At 32.9% G+C, this 26361-nt stretch overlaps 1 protein-coding gene across 1 annotated transcript in view; it reads right to left on the bottom strand.

The window, feature by feature from the left end:
- The window catches only part of TMEM161B (transmembrane protein 161B), a gene marked incomplete at its 3' end in the record, with an annotated part of 40908 nt that extends 15751 nt beyond the window's left edge, over positions 1 to 25157 (bottom strand). Inside the window, exons 1-4 of the mRNA XM_084233801.1 lie at positions 25060 to 25157; positions 13150 to 13233; positions 10669 to 10766; positions 7151 to 7307 (exon numbers count right to left, since the gene is read on the bottom strand). Of these exons, the coding sequence (XP_084089927.1) occupies positions 7151 to 7307; positions 10669 to 10766; positions 13150 to 13233; positions 25060 to 25133 (413 nt within the window). The 5' untranslated portion in view covers positions 25134 to 25157. The remainder of the gene's footprint in view (positions 1 to 7150; positions 7308 to 10668; positions 10767 to 13149; positions 13234 to 25059) is intronic.
- Between the last annotated feature and the right edge of the window lie 1204 nt (positions 25158 to 26361).

Genomic DNA, 26361 nt, shown 5'->3' with positions numbered 1-26361 from the left:
CTCCCCTCCATCTAACTAATCAAAAATGCAACCAAAGCTCTACATCCTTCATGAGGTTTGTCTATACTTCTTCAGTACAGACCATTCTTCTTCTGAATTCATTGTACTCACTATTATATTTCATTTGATATCCTATTATACAATATCTTGAACTGTAGTGGTACATATACGTAAAGAAAGCATTCTCTACATCTTAACTGCTTGGTTGAATATTTATCTTTAAGTTTGTAAACAGGCTTAATTTTTAGGTCTAAAATAGCAAATTATTTTAATCTAGGATAATAAATAGCATACTTAATCAAGGCACTATAAGGTTTAAACTTAGTTTGCACATACATTGCTTTAAAGACCCAATTCTAGTATTAAGAAAGTGCTTTCTATACCTAAGTATCTTAAAATTACTCAAAGAAATTTTATCTGTTTTTCCTTTGAGAAGGAAAGATCTGATATTCTGAGAAGAAATGTTTGTGCCAATACACAAATGGAATGGACGGTATCCTAAAGAATGGACAGGTTTCTCAAAAATTTTACCACAAAATTTATGATTACTTTTTAAAATAGATGATGTTTCTACTCACAATTTTCATGTAAACTAAAAAAAGATTTACTATTGTGAAAGATTATATTCTTATTTTTGTGACCACTACCCAAAAAATTCATTTCAAATAAGTAAACCTGCAATTATTTTTTCATCAGAAAAGACAACCAAAATATTCAAAATACAGTCTCAGTGAAAAGAAACCTGCTATAGCACATACACTGAAAACTAGTAAACATTCTTTTAATCCTGCAGTACAGTATAGAAAGAGAAAACAAACAATTTGGATTTTTAAAAAAAATTAAAACATTTCTTATTTTCTTAGATAAATGTTCAATTGTTTTGTTTTGGATAAAAAGAAAACCTAAAATTCCCTTGGATATAAGCAAAAACTAACATGCATATTTAAAATTCCATCCCACAAAAGTTACAGTCAGCCTCAATCTAGTCAGATTGTAGAAGGAAATAATAGCCAAAGATTGTTGAAAATGTAAAACACAGGTTTTATATAACAATAAAAGCAAACAGATTAAAAAAAATCTCTATTAACTAAGTCTTCTGGATTAAAGTAAAACAATAAACACTATATTTAAATTTTTAGATTCAGAAGGAATTATCACTTCCCAGCTACAAGAAAGGTCATAATTTTAAATTAATACACAGAAATATGGTCTTATCTTCCAAGAAAGTCCCCTACATAACTCTAGGTTTCAGACCTAAAGATGAGTAATTTGGCATTGCTGATATCACAGATCTCCAAAAATTTACCAAAGTACCAAATTGTGACATAACATGCTATATATAAATTTTCAAGATGAAACAAATCCACTGTGTCAGATTCACTAGTTTTACTGTTCTTTCCTTACTACGAAATTCGAGCTCTTACGTAGTTCACTTCAGGGGTTAGTGTTTCATTTTTATAATAAATCTAAAACAGTACATTTTTGTAAAGTATGTAACAGTAATTTAGGATCTTTTAAGGAACCTGGAAAAATTGACCATGTTGTGCTAGCTGGCTATTTCCTACAGCAAACAAATACAGCATTTTATTTGCAGACAGTAATTTATAAATCTACACACAGAAATGAGTATTTAAAACAGAAAACCTTAGAATTTATTTCAACTTAAACCATTCACAACTTTTTGCTTTGTGTAAAATTTGCATGTCTGGCAACCAAGGCAAATTAAAATTTTAAAACACAGCTTTAAAAACATACACAATAGAGTTTTGTACCTTAAACCAGTCACATTGTAAAATACAAGCACTGTGGAAATGTGACTAATGATCCAATCCTTTAACCAAATATAATAGGACTACTGAGAAGCTTTATCATTCTTTGTAGAACAGCTTTATTCTCACTCAAATTCATGTAATTGACTCAATATTACTCTGTGATACAGCTTATTTGTAAGGAAAGGTTCTTTAAACAAAAATCCATGAGTATTTTAATTTTTAAAAGTTTACTTCCATCAATGGATCTCTAAATTTTTTACAAGCACCATTTTACCTTTTTACTTTTCCTTTATTAATAAGTGAAAATTATGTTCCATATTATAAAACCAGTAGATGTTCTGCAAACAACTCTAAGACCCCATGGGTTATCACCAAGAAAAGACAATTACTAGAAATGCTACATCCTCCCTATAAGGTTTTCTTTACTCTTTCTTTTCTCCACATCATGTAACTTGGCATAAACAGAATTTAAATACTCAAATTTGGTCAAACAAGGTGGTTAGAGTTACGAATGGGAAAGAAACTAGAGCTAAGAATTAGTTTGGGTTTAAGAGTGAAATCGGGGAGGTATGATAGCTGGGATCAATGTACAATTCAGTTGAAGAAGAAAGCAGAGCTGATGACAAGAGATGGCTGCTTTAGTTTCAAGATTTTCATGTCATACCTTTAAAAAAGTCTTTCTCATGCTTTTAACACTTTCAAGATTCTGTAGAAAGTATAACTGCTGTCCTACATAATAATGTCAAATAAAACTGATGGGGTAAAAAAACAAAATGATCACAGATATAAAACAATTTTCTTTCTGACTTTTTAGAGAACCAATGTTTAAGTTATATGTGTCTAATTTCAGGGGCATTTTAACAAAGGATACTTCATCAGTAACGACTGCAGAGAATTTCTGAATCAATGATGTATATGTGACTCTAGAATTAAGTGGAGCTATTGTCCTATGTAATCAATGGAGACATGTGTTTGACTATTAAACAGGCACACACAATAAGAAAATAAAGAGAAGCCAGAGTTCACTGCAACTATACTTGTTCATAGAGTATGAAAGGCATACCAAGATAGGCTATAAACATACTCCTTCTTGGTGTTAATATGGATATTGGGTATTTAGGCCTGGTTTCCAGCATGCCATTGAAGGTAATAGGTCATTTTCTTACTGCTATAAGTTTAAAGAAAAATCACATACATACATACTTTGCCTTTTCACTTCCCCCTTTGTGGAAGGCTAACGGCAGAAAATATCTTAGATTCTAAACCCTTCAGCTTGTTCTGTCTTCTATGGGACAGGGAGACAGCCAGCTACTAGATTCCTGCAGGGATGCTATTGTTAGGTGCCTTTCACAAATGCATTAGTTAAAACTAAGCAGAGCAAGTTCAGTACTAAAGACTGTGTGGGATGTTTGCGCTCACATTACTGGACATTACAGAGTGAAATGAAAAGATGGAACTTATTCACATCAACGGTAATTTGAGTAGTTAAGAATTACAATTTTCTAATTCCTGCTAAAATAGTATTAAGGGTTGTATTACATTAAATATAACTAGGTAACAAGAATATGCATTTATATATATAAATACTACAAATAATTTTAATGTCCATAAACAGTGAAAATGATGTAAAGAATATTTCATAATAAACAGCATTTTAGAGAACACAAGAATTCAAGGCATGAAAAAAGTATTATAGTCTAATTATCAAGTTAAACATTTTTAGTTTGTTTCATATGACTTGATGTCTAAGAATAAATTTTTATTTTGATTGAATGGCATTTTCCATACTTAATACTATAGAATCAAATGGTAACATTTTAAATGTTCATACTTTATCTGCTCTTGAAATTACTACAATCCTACTATCTGTGGATGTTTCTCAACTAAAACACTTGGTCAGTATTTCTACCTGGTACAATATATACTTTGTGAAAATGTTGACTCTTGAGGCTTTGTTCTTCTGATTAAATTATAGCTATATAAATCCAAAAGAGTCAACTGAACAACAATACAGTGGTGCTAACTGTAAAATCAACATATATTTAATATGGTGTCCATGTATAGGTATAAAAGTTAGTTCAACAAGAAGGAAAGTAAAAATTCTCAAAAACATAACAGAAAAAGAGAGAACACTAGAAAAAAGGTGTCAACAAAATTTTTTAATACAGTGTACACAGACAAGCAATAACTGACTTGGGCTTTGTGTTTTTCTGCTATGTTGGATCTCTAAAGAGAGGAAGACAGTAAGAAGACAGACAACTCATTCATAAAATTCCCTGGACAAGTCAGGAATTGGAGACAACAGGTATTTCTCCCTGCAGGCAGGGCTGCAGAATGGATAAAAACTGGACAATTGGTTGAACGTCTATATTAATAGTAATTACATTCACAAGATCTTCTGTCTTGCCCAATCATTAGATGATCATTCCTGAACTCTGGCAGAACCCAGAATTACTATCTTAAGATGTTAAACCAAAGGCTGGTTTGGGAGATTAAATGAAATAATGAAAAGCTGAAATCAGGGAAGAAGGGAAAGGCAGACTAAGTTTAAGTTAATGGCTATACTAAATACTGACTCTCTACAACACTGGCTATCAAACTTACACCCCAAACTTATTCCCAGGAGAAATGATAATCAAATAACCTGCAGATACTGATATTTAAAAGTTCCCCAACAATAATACCAGGTCCCTACTCTATCATTCACAAAAAAGGCTGCCAATCAATCAGCTTCAGTCACTTGCACCTAACTTCCAATTTTTCAATGCCTCCGTAAATATAAATACTCAAAGATGACATTTGAGAACAATCTCTAACATAACAGTGATTAAAGGAAAAAGGGGGAGGAGACTCAGAAAATAAACACAGCAACGTACATATTAAAGGAGATCTTTATACCTTAAACAAATGAAAAGATATCAATGTTACATATCCATGACACAAGAATGCTATAAAAATGGAATGTTCAAAGAAACAAGTCTTAAACATTTTTTTTACTAACAGCTGATATAAAAACTCAACAGACTGAGAAAAATAAGAAAATTAAATAATGGAAAGGAGAAATAAGAATTACTCAAAAAATAAATGAACTGTCTCACTAAAACCCTAAAAATGAATATGTAAAACACAGAACCTCCCCACCAATGACGGCTTCTGCTAACAGTAATGTGAAGGTGGCTTCCAGAGCCGACCTATCTGTGTACTTCAGTGTGAATCACTTAGTTGGTACAGTGGCTGAGATCTAGAATTTTTACACAGATGTATTTAGCTTAAAACTCATTCTACTCATCCTTGAAAGAGACAATCTCTCCTAGGTTATTAAATGATTTGTGAGTAAAAATGAAAAAGAGAAGTAAAGAGAACCCCTTAGGTTGGCGATCCCAGGGGGAACTCTGCATTCTTTGGGAGAGTTAAAGAATCTAGACCAGGGCTTAAAAATTTCAGAGAACTCTCTCCAACAAATTGAAACTGATATAATACCTGGTAGTTCGAAAATATTGAGAGATTTATGTATACCAAGAAAAGAGATTTGATGTTGAATTAATGACATGTACAAAGAAGAAAATGCAAATGAAATGTTAAGAATTTTATCTATGGGCCTCCCTGGTGGTGCAAGGGGTTAAAGACACAACCAATGAAGCTATCCGCAGCCAGTGCAGCACGAGCTCCCCAACTGGCAAGGGAGTAACCCACATGGCACAGCAGATCTCTCCTGACTCGCCTGCTGATCTCTTCAGCAGTGTATTTCAGTGGATCTGCCTGTTCTGTTCCCCGCTCTGTCTCTGGTGAATCCTCTCACTCCCACACCTCTGGCTTGTACCCCAGTTCTTTAGTATTACTGAAAAAAACAAAAAACTCAGCATTATTATAGTTAGAAGATGAGGTGGATGAGAAATTATCAGTGGTAGGTGACAGTCCAGGCAGATGTGTTCAAGTCTCCACTTTCAAATTAAAATGGCAATTAAGCCTAAAACTAAATTCAAACCATGGCCTTGTAAGGCATATGGAAATAAGGATATAAATATCAAACAGAAAGGAGTCAGAAGACACTCTGGAGAGGTGGAAATATAGAGGAGAATATATAAGAAAAATAGATAACAAAGATATTGCACAGGAGTAAAGGATATGAGTTTCCAGATTTAAAAACTAAACCTACACTTAACACAACTCATGATGAATCTTCATAACACTAAAAGAATGGAGAGGAAAAGTTTCTGGAGCATAGCGAAGGCATATGCCAAGAAAAAAGAGCATCCAACTTCTCAGAGCTTTCAAAATTCTGAGGAAAAGCTATTTCTTTCTTAGAATTTATACTAAAACTATCAACTGAGTATGGGGAGAAAAGGAATGAAAATAATTTTAGGTATGCAAGATTTCTTTTAATATACCATAATTTCTATGAACAGGATAGAATACATGCTGCCAAAAGGAGAAAATATCTAAGAAGTGAAAATCACGTGATCCAAAAAGAGGCACAGAGAATTCTTAAGGAGATAATGAAGAAAATTTCAGCATACCAGTTAAGGAGAAGTTTAGAAAACTGAGCGGATATTTCCATGGGAAAAAAATAGAAATGATATATCTGAACTACTAAGATTTAGAACTCTGTCAAGAGTTTGGCTTATTAGAGCCTCCCTGGTGGTGCAGGGTTTAATAGCACTATCAAGCTATCACCAGCTACTGCAGGGAGAGTTCAATCCCCAGCCAGGGAGCTAAGCCACATGGCACAGCAGACCTCTCCTGTCTAGACCGCTGTTCCCCTCAGCAGTGTATTTCAGTCAATCTGCCTGTTCTGTTCCCCACTCTGTCTCTGGTGAATCCTCTCACCCCCTGGACCTCTATCCTAGACCCCTGTTCTTATAAGCAATAAATCTTAAAAAAAAAAAAAAGAAAAAGTTTGGCTTATTATATGAAGAAAAACTGTTTAAAGAAGGCAATAAAACTATAATGCTTAGTCATAAAGAATATTTTCATAAGGGTAACTAAAACTGACTACTGAGTTAATTTAAAAACTGTCTCCTTACCGTTATTCTTACATGAAGAATGGAAAGCATAAGGAAGAAAAGAAAAGGAAGTCTAAAACTAAGAAAACCATCATCACTTAGTAGCTAAAACTATGCAAGGAAATTTCTAAAGAAATACCTAAAAGAATTAAAGGGGCACAAGACTCAGGAAAAACAAGGTAGGGAACTGGCATCTTTCCTTGTATTTCACTTTTTAACCTATTTACCTCTACTTTGAATTTTTTTCAATTAAATCAAGAAGATTTTAACATATAAAAATCTCCAATCATCTAAAATTGCTTTCTATTGGAAAGGAGATCTAATAGTGTTAGCTGCAATAGAAAAACAAATTCATAATGATGCTTTGAAGGATACATTGCAAAAGACAAAACAAGCAGGCACCAGACTAAGCTGATATTCATTTCCTGTGTGGGCTTCATAAAACTGTAGTAGACTTCAGTTACTAGATACACAACTGTAGCAGCCACTGTGAAATCCACCAGCCACTGGTATTCTGGAAAGTAATGTAATGCTGAAAAATAAGATTTTAAAAAAAGTCTTACTTAACTTTCATAAATGGCTTAGGAGGATTTTTCAATAGCTAAGTTTAAACACACTAGACTTTATTTGTTGATCTGCCATGTAAGGTTTACAAATATAATAATCTAAAATAGAGGCAACAGATTGAAAATTCTGGCATCCCAAATTAAATTTTAATGCTTCATAAATTGAACAATAAAAACAAACCTGTAATTATTACCAAAAAAGTAAACTGTTGTTAAAATTACTGCAAAATAAGTCAGTATTTTCTTATAGCTGATTAGTTACCTTTTATAGAAACTATAAATCAATATTTTTTAACAATCTAAGCTATGATAGATTTAACTTTAAGAATATAACTTGCTTACATTATTGCACTGCTTACATTATTAATTCTGTAAAGAGTTAAATTTTGTTAGTTATTAACTGCACTAATGAGAATGGTGATTTTAGAAGTTACTGCAGATTAAAATAGTAATAAATACTTTTTACTCCCTATTCTACTTCTGCAAGTAAAGCTGATGAAGTATCTGTCAAATGTCCATAAAACCGTATCTCTTCAACAAACCATTCCAAAACAAACAAAAACAACAACCTATTCCATTCTTAAGGGTTTACATGAAAATTATCATCATCCTCTAAAAATAAACATGATTCCATCTCCCTTCATCTCAGATATTCTGGCTTACTTCTGCCAGACTGCAGTCTAAAATACACCATGTTGTAGAAGGTCCCCTTAAAATGTGGAAATTAGCCATATACATAAATACCACTCCTATGGGCTCACTGGTACATAATAAAATGATCTACATTGCTCTGGAAAAATTTTAGTTGTATACATAATACCTGAGAATGTCAAACTAAGACTTGTCTAAAATATCAAAACACACTAAACAAACTTACATCTCTATGAAGTAGTATAAATTACTTCTTTTTTGATTGAACAAATTTTTATATGCTCCAAGTTAATTTAACACTCTTAATTTGCTTCAAGGTTTTTTATTGTTGTGATGAAAGAACAGTGTCTGAACATTAATCTGAAAGATTTATCCTCAAGTAGTTGCAGAAGTGCTACCTTCTACCTACTCCTCTACCCCTCTAAAATCACCCAGTTGATTCTTTGAGTAATTTTCTGGAAAGACAGGTAAATAAATGGAAAAGACAAATTTTCTTTATCTGAAAGTTTTCAATTTTTATTGACAGCTGAAATAAACACACTAATTCTTAATGCCTGTCCCATCATACAGGTTTCATGCAGGACACTCACAGCAAACAGCCAAGTGATATTCCAATGTTGTTGTGTTCCTTAAGAGAGTCTTATAGATAGTTGATACAAATTGAGAGAATTTCAAGAGAGTTATTGGGATATCAACAACACAGTGAACAAAAGTAAAAGTTATACAAATTCTTGGCTACAAATTTAACCTCAATATCATACTGTTCTTAATGTATTTAATAATATAATTATAGTTTTGCCTTTCAATATAGTACTGGAGTCAAAAATAACTTTAGGAGCTCATCAAGATGAGCGCTTTAGTTAAGCTCCTGAAAGAACCTAAAGATCAGGCAGAAAGCCCTCTATACACACACACACACACACATATCCCACAAATGCACCAATTTCATTCATAAATGATTACATAAATATAATCTTAAATATCTCCATTATGATGACTAGCTGAAATGCTCTTGATATTACATAACCAGTAAACTAATTCCATTTGTAATTCTCAAAATGTAAAACAAAATAATGAAGAAGTTAAGCTGTGTACCTAAGCCACATTACCTTAATTTTATTTTTTAAATTCCTTATAAGAGCCTAGTTTTCAACAACTGGCCCTAACACACTAAGTATAACCTTGGCCAAGTTATTTAACTCCTCTAATAAATTAAAAATAAATTATATATTGATAAATTATATATTGATATTTCACAGAATCCTGAGGATGAGTTAATATAAGTAAAGCATTTATGCCTGATATTCAATTTTAAGCTATTATTAAACTTAATTAGCTGACAATTAGTCAATAGATAATAGTCATTAGTAAAAATGTCAAAATCTATACTACAAATCAGGGGAGGAGGAATGTGTATATATGCTTTTTATACATGTCTTGTGAACATTTTATACAAGTAAGTACACATAAGAGAATTAGTAAAACAAATATGACAATCAATAAATCAAAGTGCTTTTTAAACGTTTTAAACTGTGCATGAAAAACAATTTAACAGAAAAGAGTTTGACATATTCAGTCTTTAGCTGTATTATTGACAATTGACATATTGTTCCTTAGTGTCATTTCTGGGTTCTAGAATGCCCTTTATGCACATACAATCTTTGTGGGTATAGTCACCTTTTAAATATATTTAAGCCACTTTGTATCACAAAATAATTCTGTAAGAGATGAAGAGAGATGCTAGGTAAACGTATTAAGGTTTTTCTGGGATGGAAAAAAACACAAGAAAAGCCAAATTATGTAATGCACTTTATAAAACATTACCAAAATTACTTTTTAAAAACACATTATTTCAATTTTTCATTTATCATGTAAATGAATAATTTCCAAACTTGATGAAAAATCAGAACCACTTGGAGCATTTGTAAAAATACAATCCCAGAAGCCATTCTAGATTTACTACATCTCTAAGACTAGGTAAAGGAAATCATTTTTAAGGAGCTGTTCAAGCGATTCTGATGTATAGCTAGACTTGAAACTCAGTATTTGATATCATCTTAGATACCTTTCTTTTCTATAATTCAATTAATTTCATGTAAATTTTACTTTAAAATCACTACATTTTATTATACAATTAAGTACTGAGATACAGGGAAAAAACTACAATAACTTATTTAGAAATACCCAATGGGTAAGAATGAATCCTGAGTAAAGTTTCTTGATTACTAATCAACAGGTGATTATTCTAAAACACTTTCTACTAAATTTGCGCATAAAGTGGAATTATTATAAACACAGCGATTCAAAATCAATAAGCAAATGCTTTTCTGCAAGCCATAGTATAAAAGAAGTGGCACAGATAGCAAAAAGTCTAGAATTTGAAACAATGAAAACTGTGATCTCAACATAAACTATTTAACAAGCTTGTGTGAGTCAGTCTCATCTGAAAAATGGGAAAAATAATTCTTACTACAAATTAGGTCAACAGAAAAGATTTTCAATTCAAGTGATGTCATTCTGAGCTTCCAAGCTCTTAGATTTCATATACCGAATAACAGACTTCATGATTAGAAATACAAACCAAAAAATTTAGCCACAATAGATAAAATGAAAGTACTTTCACCAGCATAATATAAAGCTGAGATTTATAGAACACTTTACCAAGATTTCCCTTACCTAAAGTATCCACTTCTGTAACTGACTTTGTTTCTAGATGGAGATCAATATCCTTTGGAATGGTTAGTGGCTTACTTTCAATGTGACCATTATATTTCCTATAAAAATCAGACAAGTGACACAAAAAACAAGTTACCTACACTGTTATCCAAGGGATGGTAACAGACTAATTACAAATGAAATCTTAAATTTCACAAGGAAAAAACAGCAGAATTTCTAATATTTCGTCAAAAAGGAGGGAGGGTACTCAAAAGCAGTTTTTTAAAAGGGGAGAGCTACAAAATACTGATATAAATTATGTGCATAGAGATTACAAGGGAAAGAATTACCTAAATGAGTGACAGAAAAAAAAATTTGTTCACCCCATTTCTCTTAATCTTTCTTCTATAGAGTTAAAGACAACCTAACACCTATTTCTTTAAGCACAAGAGGAAAAGCAAATGAAGGCAAAATGCATTACTCTTTGAAATACACATGTACACATATACATACAAACATACATACATATATGTAACATATCTATAACTACAAAAAAATCAGAGTTGAAGAAATCTATCAAAATTTATTTGCATGAGAAATTAAGAAATGTGAAAGACTATCTTGATATTACTTTCACTAAGAATCATAGAGGACAATCACAGAAGAATTATTCAGGTGCACATGTATCATTCCCAAATTTATTTTTTAAGGACAATCAAAACAGAAAGCAATAAACTAAGACCAAGAAAAAATTTTACATTTGTATTCTTGAACAAACAGGGGAAACCTCGGTAAAAATAACAGTATGTCAGTAAATCAAAAAATTATTGCTACTACGAATGAGATAGTGTCATTAGTGCATCTTTTTGCAAATATAAGGCATTTTCAACATAAAATTATTATAAAAATAAAATTAATAACTACAGGGCATAAGAATTCAAATTTTGTTAAAATAAATACTATACAAAACTTTCAAATGATGAATATGGTAGCTATGAATAGGCAGAGGTGGAGTGGTTAAAAACAAACAGAGAAAACTAAAAACTAACCTGGATTAAAAACCTCGACTCTTAATAGTTATCTGAACTTGGGCAACTCATTTAACATCTTTCACCAACAACTTCCTCATTAGTAAAATATAAACCAAACTGATAGCTAATATTGAGGGTTGTGTAGATTAATTAAAAACTGTATGTAAAAGTTCTTTGAAAACTATTAGGCAGGAATATTTTCTTAAAGAACGTAACTTTGAAACACAGACAAGGAGGGTTTATACCTAACATTCCAACAAGCTTTAAGGTACATTTTTAGTAAGTGAAAAAAAGAACAGTAGTACTATTAGAAGACAGTTTTTTTCAAAATACTAATTTCATGTTAAATAACCATTAATGTTTAAATAACTTTTAGCACCTACAAATGCATTAGCCCAGATTTATATAATATTTATGATATATGTATAATTCGGTAACAATCTGTTGTCAACATTTTATAATGTATTTGAGTCAGTTTCAGGTTCTAAGAAGTGAGGAAGCCAAGATCCACTCCGAAAGCAAATTATCCAGTCCAGCCCTTGAAAATTCAATTAAATAGAAATATTTTTTAAAAAGTTCCCATTTAAATTTATTCTTTATTTTTAAAAGGAAGCAGAATAGAATTGTTGAGTAAATCATGTGTTCGCTATCTTATATGCTGTATCACATGCTATACAAACACATTATTTTCTAGTCAGGAGGGTAAAAGGACATATGCAGCAGTACTTACTCGCACAGAGAAAGGTTTTTGTTTTGTTTAAAGAACAGTACAGTGAAAGACCACACAGAATAAGATAACAGAAAAAAAGATAAAAATTTAAGTTGGAGAGATCCTTCAAAATTACTGTTCCCGGACGTATAGTTCAGTGGTAGAGCAGTTGACTGCAAAATTACTGTTCCTTTTTCCACAGATGAAGCTGTGACTGGTTCATTTAAGTGAGGTTGATTAAAGCAGGCAGTTTTGTTCATAAACTTTGATACGATATTCAGCAGCAGAAAAGGACCTAAGAGACTATATTGTCCATTCCTTCATTTCAAAATGCAGGTTAATGTACCCAAAATCTTACTACTGAGTGGTAGCAAAACTTGGAAAAAAACTGAAACCAACCAATAACCTTTAAATAAGTTGTATGGTAAAGAAACGGCTAACTCCAGTCAACACACCCCCTCCAGTTTTAATATGATTATATTGTTTTTATAATTTAAACATAAAGAAAAAAATCAATAATTCTTAACTTTAAGAATCATTCTTCTATGCTCATATGTTGATTACTACATATCAGGTTTTTTTAAAGGACGATTCAGTGTTATTTTTGATCATGGGTTTTGATCTCAAATTTATCAACTACTTATAACATGATCAATAAATGTTTCTTTAAAGCAAAAATATTTATATTAAAAATAGATTATTTACATATGCATAAATTATGTCAGATATTTAACACTTTACAAGCTCAACAATAATACTTACCTATCTTTCTTGCTTTTGCCTTTATGTTGCTTCCCTGCAAGAATCCTTAGTTCCTCCTCTGTAGGATGCTGATACCATCTCAAACTAAGGGGAAAAAAATATGATCCTTTTAAATAAAGCAACTAAAATCACCAAAATTACTCATTTATTCTATAATTATCAAGTTTTTTGTGAAGACACTGTAGGAAAATATCAAGTAAAAATGTCTAATCTTTGAAACATACTACAGTTTAAGACTTTAAAGGTTTAGACTCAAATGCAGCAAACACTTACCAAGCACTTACTAGATGCCAGACTCTGCAATGCTGTCTGTAGGATATTTGTTAAAACTGGCAACTTATTAATATATCTTAAGATTAAATAGATTTACTATTAAAAGTAAATGGAATGGATTCTTCAGTCAAGTCAGCAGGAGCACATGAGAGTTCTCCACACAGCCTTCATTTTATACAGAAAGAACTGAGAGCTGCCTTAAAAAGTCCTTTGAATGCCTTCAAAATTATAAGTACTCTTTGCTTTGTTTTCCTATCTTCCCCTTCTTTAATTTAGTTGGAAAATTCTGAAAGTTTATATGTATGATAATTAGAGTAATTCATTATATTTGTAAAACATTTTACTCTTGGCTATATTTAAACTTCTTAATTTAGGGTTCCAACAATTGGGTATAGTCACCTCCATCATACAATCAAAACATCTGAGCACACAGTGAAATAAGCCAAAAAGAAAAAGAAAAATACCGGATGGTCTCACTCATAGCAGGAATCTAGAAAACTTAAATAAGGGACCAGGAAAATGAATAACTATAAGAAAGTGAAAATCAAAATCAACAAAAAACTATGAACCAGAGACACTTTTAGGGGGGCGGGGGCGGGGGCGGGAGGGGAGGGATTGGGGTCAGAATGGGGGGGCTGCAATTGTATGGGGAATATAACAATAAAATTTATTATAAAAAAAAAAAAACAAAACATCTGAGCACATCATTTATTCCCTCCCAAGCACCCAACTGCTCCTTCACAATTTGCTGTCTCACTGAACTTATCTACTAGCCACTTAAATGTAATAGTCTGGTCTTATCTCAACATGCCCAATCCACTTGCTATTATTTATTGTTCTTTAATTCTTAAATTCTAAACATGACATTACTCCATTCAACAACCTTAGTTCAGCAAGTCTTTCTCTAAGGCCTGACTATGACAAAACCCTCTAACTGGTCCTCCCTGTGCATTCTGATCCTGCCTTTAGCTGTTTTCCATAACGGAAATCTTATCAAGGAAAATAGCTATTTAAATCCTTCCCATGACTTCACGAAGTAAAGCAATGAGTAAGGCAAAGTCTTTGAAGAAGGTCCTGCTAGTATTCAGAAGGAGATTTGTATTTGTATTGCCAAATTTGTATTGCCAAATCTTACATTTTCAGTTACAAAAATCTAGATTTTTAAAGCAAAACAGCTACATGCTGTTAAAATGCTAGCAATACCAGAAATCATTAACAATTGATTTGCTCTTACTAAAAACAATGCAAAACTCACAATTTGAGTAGTGACTGTAACTGATGACATTAAAGAAAAATTTAACTCCATTAATAATTTTCTAATAGTTTGCATAAAGCTCAAATGTTTTATAGATATGTGCTGAAATATTTATGAATGCAATGGTAAGATCTGCTACAAAATAAGCTGGGGTAGGAAAGATGAAGGGGAGCATAGTGAAACAAGTTTGATCAACAACATTAATTGTGATGAATACACAGAAGCGCATTATATTCAAATTATACTGATTATATCATTCTGTCTGTTCTTTGCAATAGGTATGAAAATTTCCATTAAAGTTAAAAAAACACATAACAAGGCCCAAATGTTTAAGGGTTATGATCTGTTTCCACAGCTGTTCAAGATCTGATCGTAGTGTATTTCCTTTAGACTGGTCTACAAATCCCCACCTCCTACCCACTTAAAAATGTTTTCATTCCTTCTTACCCCCTTTTGTAATGACCAAAGATTGGAGAGGTCAAAGTAGGTACACTATTTTAAATAAGAGAACTTAGAAATTCGGAAGCATTGTTAGGTCCAGAGCAGTAATCTGGCTTCTCATTTGAACCTTGAGCATGCCATTTCAGCTACACTAAATGCCATTTTAGTCCACAAATTCTTTTATCCTTTGGGTTTTTGTTCTCTCAACTTGCAAACTCCTGTGCCCTATGCCCAATTTACTTTTCACTATTTATAGCACAGTCTTCCTTGGTTTTTGCCTAGCTCCCAACACAGAGTTTCAAAAGCACTTGGAAATTCTGAGTGATAGGAAGCAGCTATATGCTAATGAGGCAACTAAAGGTAATCCTCCAGATGTCTTCAGGAAGCTGGTTACCACAAATGTCACCCATGTTGATTAGAGTCAGGACTTTCAAACACCTGACCTCCAAGGAGGGTACAGAAATAAGATGCTAAATTTTAACATGTGGTCAGTGATTTAAATCATACTGAAGTAATAAAACTTCATAAAATTTCTAGATACTGAAGGTCACAGGTGCTTCCTGGTAGGTCAACACATGGATGTGCCTGGAGAGTGACAAGCCCCGACATCACAATTAGAAGATATGGGAACTCTGAGCTCCTTCACAAACCTCTTCCTATGTACATCCTTCATAAAAAAACTATAACCATAGGTATCGCAATGTACTTAATTCTAGTCTTCTAGTTTAGTATTAAACCTAATGGGGTTATGGGAACACTCAATGTGTAGTTTATAACCAGCTGGTCAGAAGTCTGGGTGATCTGGGTATCCCAAGAACTTGAGGCTAGTATCTGAAGCAAGGATATCCTTAGGGAGGATTTTGTCTTTAACATTAGGGTCTATCCTAACTCCATGTAGCTGGTATAAGGTCAGATGGCTTAAAATAGAACACCCACCTAACTGAAAGATTCTTAAAGTGAAGAGTTTTGATTCAACTGCTTTGCATAATTTAAAACTAGTACAAGTTACTGGCATATAGTAAGTACTCAAAAAGGATCACTGAACCAAAATGAATTCAGTTTTCCTTTTGGTTTAATAATACGTCCCAGTCAAAAATTCCTAAATTATAATGAGTATAGATAGGTGAGGACACACCTCCTAAAATTTTGATTGAAGTCTAAAATTTTAACTTACAGTCAATGCTTGTTATTCGCGGTAGTTATGGTCTATAAAGTCTCCGCGAACACTGAACCATTGCTCCTAGGGGAAATACAGGGTTAGGTTCCTGAGAGCCTTTGGTCATAATATTTTCATCAATGATCAATAACACAATTTTGATTTGTGTGTTTTTGTTTAAAGACATCTTATTTAATATACATTGTTGATGCATTAACATTAAATTCATGGCCAACAGCATTAAAATTCATGCCTGAACAAAGCTTACCTAAATTCTATAATTTTCAGTAGAATATTTTCCTGATTTCTGTGACTCATTACAGTGAATTTTCTCTCTATGGTACATCATAGCCTTTTTGCACTTAGGAACACTCGAAAGTATTTCAGGACTATGTTTGGAAAGCATTTTAAATAGCAAAATCATCAACAAAAAGCACAAAATATAAAAAACATGGCACTAAATAAACCACAAAAAGGACACTTATTTGCAACATGAAAGTCAAAATGAGAAGCATCAACTGAGAATGTGAGTGTCAGGTCACTCAAATTTTTTGCCACTCTGTATATCTGTCACAAGTATCACAAGTATAGAATTTAGGGTTACAAATTTCAGCACGTAAGCAAGTGACAAATATAGAATCCATGAGTGATGAGTGAGTACATATCATTCAGAAGGACACATAAGCAATAACTCATTTATAAAAACTAAAATTAGTTGTTTAGCTTTGAGAAGTAATAATCCATGAAATAACTCTTGATAGGAAAACATAGGTTACATTTAGAGCCCTATAACTATGAAATGTTTGAAGACCCTTGAGATTCTTTTCTAGGATCCATTTTCTTTTTTCAGTATGCTCAAGTTTGTTTGATCTTATTTTGTGAAATGCATTTTTCTAAAATGGATTACATTTATTACAGTCCTTACTGGAAAACTCAGGTCATCTTCATTAGTAACAATTACTGTTCAAAGCTAGAAACCAAGGATGCTGGATACTTTTAGGGCCACTTACTTTCTAGTCTGTTACTCATCTATCTATCTATCCATTCATTCATTTATTAACACTTGTGGAGCACACTGGGGATAAGTAGTCTGCTAGGCAAAGGAACAGCAATCTCCAGCTTTCTTGATGCTTATATTCCAGGTGGGGCATAACATAACCAAAAAAAAGGACGGAAAAATCATAAATTACCATACCACAAGGAAAGTACCAGGTGGTTAAGAATGAGAGCCAAATGTGTTAGATGAGGAAACCATTCTAAAAAGACATTTACCCAGCAACCTGAAGGATGAGAACAATGAAAGGAAGAGGATTCAAGGCAAAGACAGCACATCCAGAAGCATAAAGGCACAAAAGAACAGACTACTGCTGCAACCAATAGGCCAAAGAGGCAGTAACACCATGTACAATGAGAATAACATGCGGGAGGCTGAGGTGAGAGGAGGGAAACAAAACATTGCAGTCTTACGGCCATAGTGTGGAGTTTACATTTTATGCTAAAATAATGGTCTCAAAGCAAGGGAGAGAAATTTAATTCCATTTACAATGTAAGATCTCTTGCTGTTCTGTGAATTAGAGGGAGGCAAGACTAGCAGGGAGATATATTTTGGACATCAAAGCAACAAGTGTTGCTGGACTAAAGGTAGGGAGTGAAAAAATAGTAAAGACTGAAGGATATTATCTACATTTCTGATTTGAGGGAGATAACAGTACATTTTTGGAGAAAATAAAACATGATAGAAGGGTAACAGTTAATAAGGAAGTGAGAAAACTGAGTTTATGGAGACAATAAATGTTACAATTTTGGCTGTAAAGGAAAAGGGAATAGACCCCAAACTAAGAAATCAAGATGGAAGGGAGGCATGGCTGTGACTCTTCTCTATATAAAGGTGTGACTACTTTTAACAGAAGCTCTTTTAAAAAACACCAAAGTGTGTGTTAAGCAGAAACAATCCAACAGAAACCAAGAAATTAATCAGAGACAATGGTCAAAGAAACAAAGTGTGGGTAAAGGTCAGAATACAAAGCACACATATATGAATTGGGCTGTGACAGGACACTTTTTCCAAAAGCAAAAATTAAAATGCATAAACATTAACGAAACAAAAAGCGATTGCACATGTAGCTAGAGTTGAGGGTTTGGTGGTGTGAAGATGAGAAATGTAGAGCTCTAGTTTCAAAAGCATAAGGTTAAGAAAGACAAAACTTGAGAAAGTTATCTGAGAAATGGGACATGTAAGTGCTCGCATAGAGGGGTCATCTAAAGTCTGAGATCATAAATTCAAAGTAAAACCTAGACGTACACTTGCACAACCTTTAATGATCAGTGCTTCCTACACAGTATGAGTCCGTACCATATGGCTCCCATCCACTATACTTTAAGTTCTCATCTCAACCTTTAGTCTTTTTTGCTCTCATTTGGCCTATCTCAGCAAAACGACTTTCAATCTGCTTGCAACTGCTGCACAATGTCTTTCTAATATGAGTCTGAAAGACAGATATAAAAGTTTATTAGCTTTAGATTCTATGTAGCAGTTAATAATAATGGTTACCAAAAGACAATTAGAGAAAACAATTAGCGAAAAGTGCTATATATATAACATGTGAAGTAAAAGGAACATGATGTAAAATTGTACATACAATATAGTCACAACCACGAAGGGAAGATATAATAGAAAAGATTAGCTGGAAGAAATACAACAAAACTTATACAATGATTGTCTTGGTGGATGGGAATGCAATTCATTACCTCTTATTTTTCCTTTTCATCAATTTACCATTTTTTCCTACATTATAGGTACATATTGTGTTTGTAATTTAAAAAAAAAGGGATTAATAGGATGTTACTTAAAAACTGAACCTCTTCCATTTAAGTTAAATGCATTAATTTCAGAGTATATCATGACATTTACCTTAACTATTCAGTGGTTGTCACTTATGTTCAGATTCTCAGCAGTGTCTCAAATAATAAAGCCAATCTGGTGTTACAGGTCACTAAATTACTGAAGTAATTCTTTCAATGATTTTCTTGTGTAAATCTCTTACATAAAATAGCAGAATACAGCCTTTCTTACTAAAGTAGTTCAACAATGGAAAAAAAAAAAAAAAAACAAGCATCTGAAAATATAATGTGTATTGCCCTACTCGTTAAAAACATCGAGCAGCAATGCCCCTAAAACATCAAGTTGTAATGCCCCTGGAAGCAAACCCACTTTAAAAATATCCAGAGGTAAAAATTTCAGAAACTTAAAATGAAAATTTGACTATATAAAAGCTTAGTACAGAGAACAAACTAAAAACATTTTAATACATAGTGACATAAAACTCAACACACACAAACACAGGTTACAAAAGACAATTTTAGTCTCCATTCTAAATCCCTATAATTGTCACGAGAAAAAAAAATCCTTAGGGAAAAACAAAACCCCATAATATCTAAGATCTTTCACTATATGGAACTAAAATATAGTCTGTTATATGTACACATTTATAGTCTCTTGTTACTTATTGTAAATTTAAACAGAATATCATACATTCTGGAACTGGAAGTTAAGACGGCTAAGGCAAGGAGAGCAAGGACTCAGGCATTCTATAAGGGTAGTAGCTGAGGGTTTAACAACCTTTCCCTTAGGTCATAAGTCCCACCTACTGTGCATTTGAATAGTAGGTTTCTTTCACCAAAGGGAACTTGCATATTCTTAGATCAGGCAACATGCAAAAGAAAACAGGCAAAAAGAGAACAATTGAACATGAAGGTGTTATAACACCCTCTTTAGCCAATGTAGGAGGAAACAAATCAGAATAAATCCAACCATAACATATTTTCCATGAGGGACAAATGAAGGGAAGTAGCAGAACAAAGAGAGAGCCTAGGGAGATAAAGGGGTAGAGACTTTAGCTGAACAATCAGGAAAATGGGCAGCAGGTTCAGCAAGGAAGCTATTAGGAAACAAAGCAAAATCCTACTCCTCATGCAAAACCCACTATTCAAATGTACGAAGAATGTAACCTATCACTTACCTCTCCATGAAAAGAGGGGCCCAGCAAACTTCAAAACAAAAAGGAACTTTAATTACAACAGAAAGTAGAGAATACTTTAGCTAGAAATCAGTGGTATGCTGGACATGATAAAGAACTAACTTATGTTCATGCGACTTGAGAAAACTGTTGGAACAAGTATTTCTTGTGCTATAGAAAGCCCAGTTCACACTAAAGGTACACAGAAACCAGTTTCCCATGATTTTACTTCCCTTTGGGGAGGGAGGGAAGAATACAACAATCATAGCACTAAATTTTTCACACTGAATTTTTCAATTTCAATAATACATGCTTATAGGATAAGGACAGAAGAGCTTTTGATACTAAGTTCTTGTTAAAGCAGGAATTCTGTCAACAAAATCTGACAGTCATATAAAAAGGCATGTAAAAAAAGAATATTTTCTAGAAAAATATTTCTATAAAAACTGGAAGAGAAAACAAAATTTTTGTCATTTAGCAGGATGATATATATTTAATTTCAAATGGCAAGGCAAGAGATATAATTTGAATAGGTATTTCTTAAACTCTAGTTCTAGTTGGCATGTTTTTAATATCAAAATCAATACTGATATAATTTTTAATTTAAATTAAATAGTGATTATGTAGTCACAGAGAAGCCAAAGTTACATAGTAAGTGAAGAAACACCATATACTACCTATAACCTGAAAGACATCTTTTAAAAGATACAGCACAGTTAGAGGATGAAGGTAAAAAAAAATTTTTTTACTACACAAAATGCTCACAGCAATCACAGTGCTTGTAGAAAGGTTTTTCCTTGTCTCCTCCACCAAATTCAAAACTCAGTTCAAGTATTTCAGCTCCAGGATAAGGTGTATAGTAGCCGAATGAATTAGACTTTCTATTTCATTTCTCAGTATGGCAATGCAAGTCAAGTTACTTGTTTCATTCTTAAAAATGGAGAAAATATCACTAACATTGAAAAGAATTCATCATTTGTAAGTAAAATGAAAACTACAACTTCAAACCTCCCTTGCACTTTGGCAGAACAGGGCCCTAGTCTATGTCACATAGGCAGAAATGAGGTATTTACTTCTAAGCCTGGCCACTAGAATCACTTCGATTCACAGTTCAATTCTCTCTTTTCTTGCTAACTGGCACAGCATCTAACAGAGGACTCCAAGATAGCAGGAGGAACAGAGGAGCCACAAGACAGAAGCCTAGAATCTCTTCAAGCCTAGACGCCTTAAAGGATAGCTGAATAGTTGAATGACCATTTATGTTGTGAAAGATCAACCTGTACTGCTGTCTAATTCCTCTCTGATGCCTCGGTTTGATCCTGATTCCTGAATGAGAATCTTTAATGAAGTTCACTGAGCTTTTTATACTTAGCTCAGTCTGTACAGATCCAAATGAGACAAGTGATATAAATTTTGTCAGTACAAAGTTTTATAGTTTTATAACATTGTAAAGGTAGTAAAACAGAATTAAAGCAAGATCATGCAGACTTTTAACAAAATTAGAGATATACAATGCTAATGGCAATATATAAATTATTTAATAAGACCTAAAAAATGCTATCCAATATTTTAATATTAAAAATCAATATTAAAAATTAGATCACTAATTTAGAAGCAAAAATTGTTATTTCTTCAACATACTGACTTCAGGAAAATGGCAAGCTTACTAATTAAGTCAAAATAATAGAATTCAGTACCATTTCAAACCCTCCTTTCTAAAAGGGACAGAGGTAGATGACAGATCTAGACAAAGATTTATTTTATACGGCACTAAAAGAGAAACTGTAACTTTAAAGAAAAATGTGAGCATTTACAATGAGGTATAATACTAGTGGAATAAATATTAAGATAATACATGCAAAAACTAAAGTTTCTCCCGCCATATTAATGATTAACCTATTGTGGTATTTATACATCTAGTCACTAAAACAGTTCTATAAGTAGTTTTATTTAAGTCCCAATATACTCCCAAGCTATTCTATATTATTCAGTTCTAAGAAGTTTGTGTGAACCTCTCAAATTCTATTAAGCATTCCATAATAATAAAAAATGCCCTTAGATTTTTCTTTCTTCAACTCAGCAGTATCACATAGTTTAAAATGCAAACTATCATTTCTGATCAGTATTTTTTACAGGAACAATTTAAAGGAAATTTTAGATTTTCTGAATATAAAAACAGTACAATTTCATATCATAAAAGGTTGGTAAGCCAGCAACTATCCCTAAAGGATAAAATCATTGATCTTATGCTACAAAGTTAGGCAATAATTTTCAGTAATTTGGCTTTTGTAACCTAAAAACTTCAACATTAAAATTAAAGAAAGGTAGGGGCCTCCCCGGTGGCGCAGCGGTTGAGCGCTGGGTTGCGAAGCTGCCCGCTGCCTCCGCAGTGCCAGTTCGATCCCCGGCTGCTCCCCGGCCACCAAAGGAGGGTCCCACATGGCGCGCAGACCTCTCCTGCCGCCCACTGCTCCCCTCAGCAGTGTACTTCGTTCGGTCCTTCTGCCTGCTCTGCTCCCCGCTCTGGCTCTGGTGAATTCTCTCACCCTCCCGCGCTTCTGACTGTACCCAGTGCATGTATAAATAAAACAAAAAAACAAACAAATAAATAAATAAAACATGCATCTATAAAAAAAAAATTAAAGAAAGGTACATCATTTTGAAAATACAAAATAAAATAGGAAAAAAAGCTAACTAGAGCAGAAAAGTAATGATTACCAGAAACCTGCTTGTATCTTTGGAACTTGATTTGACATTAGAGATAGCATTTATTAATACTAAAGTTAATCTCCTAACAAAAGAAAGCGAGATCACATAAAAAATCTGTCAACTTTGTTACTTTTAAAGGCTGAGCTCCCCCTGAAATTAGTAGCATGTATACTTAATGACACATATTTGCACAAAAGTTAATTCTTTAATTCATTATCCAACATTAATAAAGAGAAGCTGATGTTCAATCTCTGAAGTTTTAGCTTTTACTGATGAATGTAAGTTTTATAGAAACAAATGGAAAGCAGATTATGTAAAAACAGAAAACTGCCTACAGACTAAATGGGAAGACTGTCAAGACCTTTACAGCCCAAAAGAGATTTGGAAGTCTCACTAGCACATCATTATAAAAAAGTTTAGACATACAATTCTCAGTAGAAAATAAGCTACTTTATTTTGTTTTACCAAATTTATTAACCAGATTCATTTATTTAGAATTAATGACAACTCACCAAGCTGATCTTTTACCCTTTACAATCTACAAGAAAGGGTTTTGCTAAATAAAAAAATGTAAACAATACTGCACAGGCTATAAATCTACATAGTTAAAAAATTGTCTAAGTCTGAATACTGTTTTTCTGTATTTCAAATTGATATACAGAAAGTATAAAGAAGGGCCTCTGGGTTAAGTCTCAGCCCTGTCACTACTGAGGCCTGAGTTCAATCCCCCAACCAGGAAGCTAACCCACATATGGCACAGCAGACCTCTCCTGTCTCGCCCACTGCTTCCCTTAGCAGTGTATTTCAGTAAATCTGCCTGTTATGCTCCCCACTCTGTCTCTCACATCCTGCACCTCTGGCTTACACACCAGTTCTTCCACGCAAAAAAAAAGTTCTTAACCTTTATTAAATAAAAAGTATAAAGCATAGAGAAGAATATGAAAAATTGAAAATAGAAAATAAATTCTATAGAGGAATCCATAAGTCTTCATTACAAGAAGAAAACCTTTATTTTTCTTTTCTTTTTTCATCTTTTTTTTCTTTATACTAAACCTATTTAAGAATAATGTTAGTTGAAGTATGGCAAACATTTATAATGTATATAAATCAAACCATCATGTTCTATGCCTTAAACATATACAGTGATATATAGCAATTACATCTTAATAAAACTGGAAGAAAAATTCTAGGGAGAAAATTTAAGTTTTACAGATAGCATGGCCTTGCGATAAAGACTCATTTGTCTTGCAATGTATGAAATCATTAGGAGGATGAAAACTATTCACTGTTTCCTAACTTCAAAAGTCTAAACAAAAGAAAATGGACATATTAAATCAAGTAACAGAATCTGAGTATTTATTGGAGATGAGTATTAGAGTAAAACTATAGTGATAATACCAAATATAATTTACCTTTCATGATTCCACAGGAATTGGGCATGTATTTCTATATGCATAGTTTCCTGCTTTTGCCTGATTATAACTCTTATATTTAACTTCTTTACTTTACTTTTATTACTTTACAAATTTCAGCCAGACAACCTAGTTCCTTTGTGGAAGGAGTGAGGATAGTGGAGAGTTTATAGTGCAGTAGACAAAATGAAAACCCTACAAAATAACTTCACCTCCTCCTTGTTAAAGTTTAAAATTCTTTGTAGTAAAACAAAGAAACACTAATGCTCATAATAAACTCTCAACTGCCATTAACAATAGTATAGATTGTTACTGAGTCATTTCTCAAACAATTTATAGTCTCATGCCCTTGCTAATCAAAATTTTAAAAGGTAATTAGGAAAGTTACATGGTATTTTCAGCAGGCATGGACAGAATGGGACAGGGAAGTGAGGGTAATGAATTCTTGACCATGACCCTATTATTTTTGTGCTAAATATAAACTATTAATCTCTCAAGAGAAAGAAGAAAACTAGATTTTTCTAATAATTTTCCTTTGTCATGTTTTTAGAAGACAGGAGTTAGTGCTTAATTTCTAGTAAGTTAATCATTCTGACAAACTAAATATATTTGAAAGTGCCAGTCATAATCAGCCTATCCTTGCCTTACCTGCCATTACAGAGTAGCCATCGAGCAAGAGAATAGTGAGGTATAATCTTCTGCATGACACTGGCCATCACCATCGTAACGACCAGCTGTATCCCTATCACACCCTGTGCAAAAAACAAAACAAAAACCAAGTTTAACAATGAATAAATTTAGATTTGAGGACATTGCTGGAAACATTCTCTATACATTTTGAAAATTACACTTTAAAAAAGATGAGTTTACTAGTTATATTATTCTGGCAATTAGGTGTCCAAGATTACATGTGTTTAAACTTAAAATATTAATCTCACGTCATAATTCTCTACAAGTTACTAAAGGGTGATATCCAAGTGAAAAAATTGGCATAAACATTCAAAATTTATTCCCAAGAAATATTCCCATTATGTAACAGTATCAAAATGAAATGAAAAGTAGTGATCTTTTTCATCTTTCTCTAAATGCAATCTTTTCTACACACTTAAAATACTGGTTTGACAAGTTATAAAAGCAGTATGTCTATTTTTTAATTCCAAGGTGGCAGTGAATGATTAAAGAGCATTAACTATATTAAGTGTAACAGCAGAACTGGCCTGAAGTCACTAGAAAAACAAAATTTAACTCATGTCATCCTCACAAACTTAAAGTCAGTGAGTCTGTACAAAAATCAGTGTCCAAAAATCCCCTAAGTTTGCTATGATCAATCCTTTTCCTCCTGTTCTTTGTAACAGCTAATTCAAACTTTCTCTCATTTCCTCATACCCTGAACCTCCCTCAAACGTCTAACTCTCCAACTTTAGTAGAAGACTGCTCCAGAGAAAATAACCACCACCAACCACCTCACAGTTACTTGCCTATGTACCAGTCATCTCCTGCACCATCTAGATATAGAGCATCCTCTACATACAGCAAATCCCTGTATCTGTGCTTCGCATACACCTGCTTTAATTTTCAAAAATCACAACCATTAAATAACTAGCTTCTGTAACTTCTTTAATCTCTTCTCTATTTAAAACCTTCCTATCAGCATATATAAATCCTCTCTCATCTTTCTAAAAGAAAACATTTTTCCTTCATTCTATAGCCCTCCCCCTTCTTCATACTTACAGTCATTTTTCAAAAACTTGTTTTCATGGTTTCTGTTTTCTCATATCTCCATGCAGTTCCCATCTGATTTCTGTTTTAGCCCACCCATCCAAACACCTACTACTATCAGGATCACTTCATCTTGCCAAATTATCTCTCCTTATCTTAAATCTCAGTGGTTATCCCACAAGGTCTACCACATCCCTTGTTCTACTCCTCCTTGATGACCAAATCGTATAC

This window comes from Talpa europaea (genome assembly GCF_964194135.1).
Source record: "Talpa europaea genome assembly, chromosome: 5".
Classification (NCBI taxonomy): domain Eukaryota; kingdom Metazoa; phylum Chordata; class Mammalia; order Eulipotyphla; family Talpidae; genus Talpa; species Talpa europaea.
This window is presented reverse-complemented; position numbering and strand designations above follow the sequence as displayed.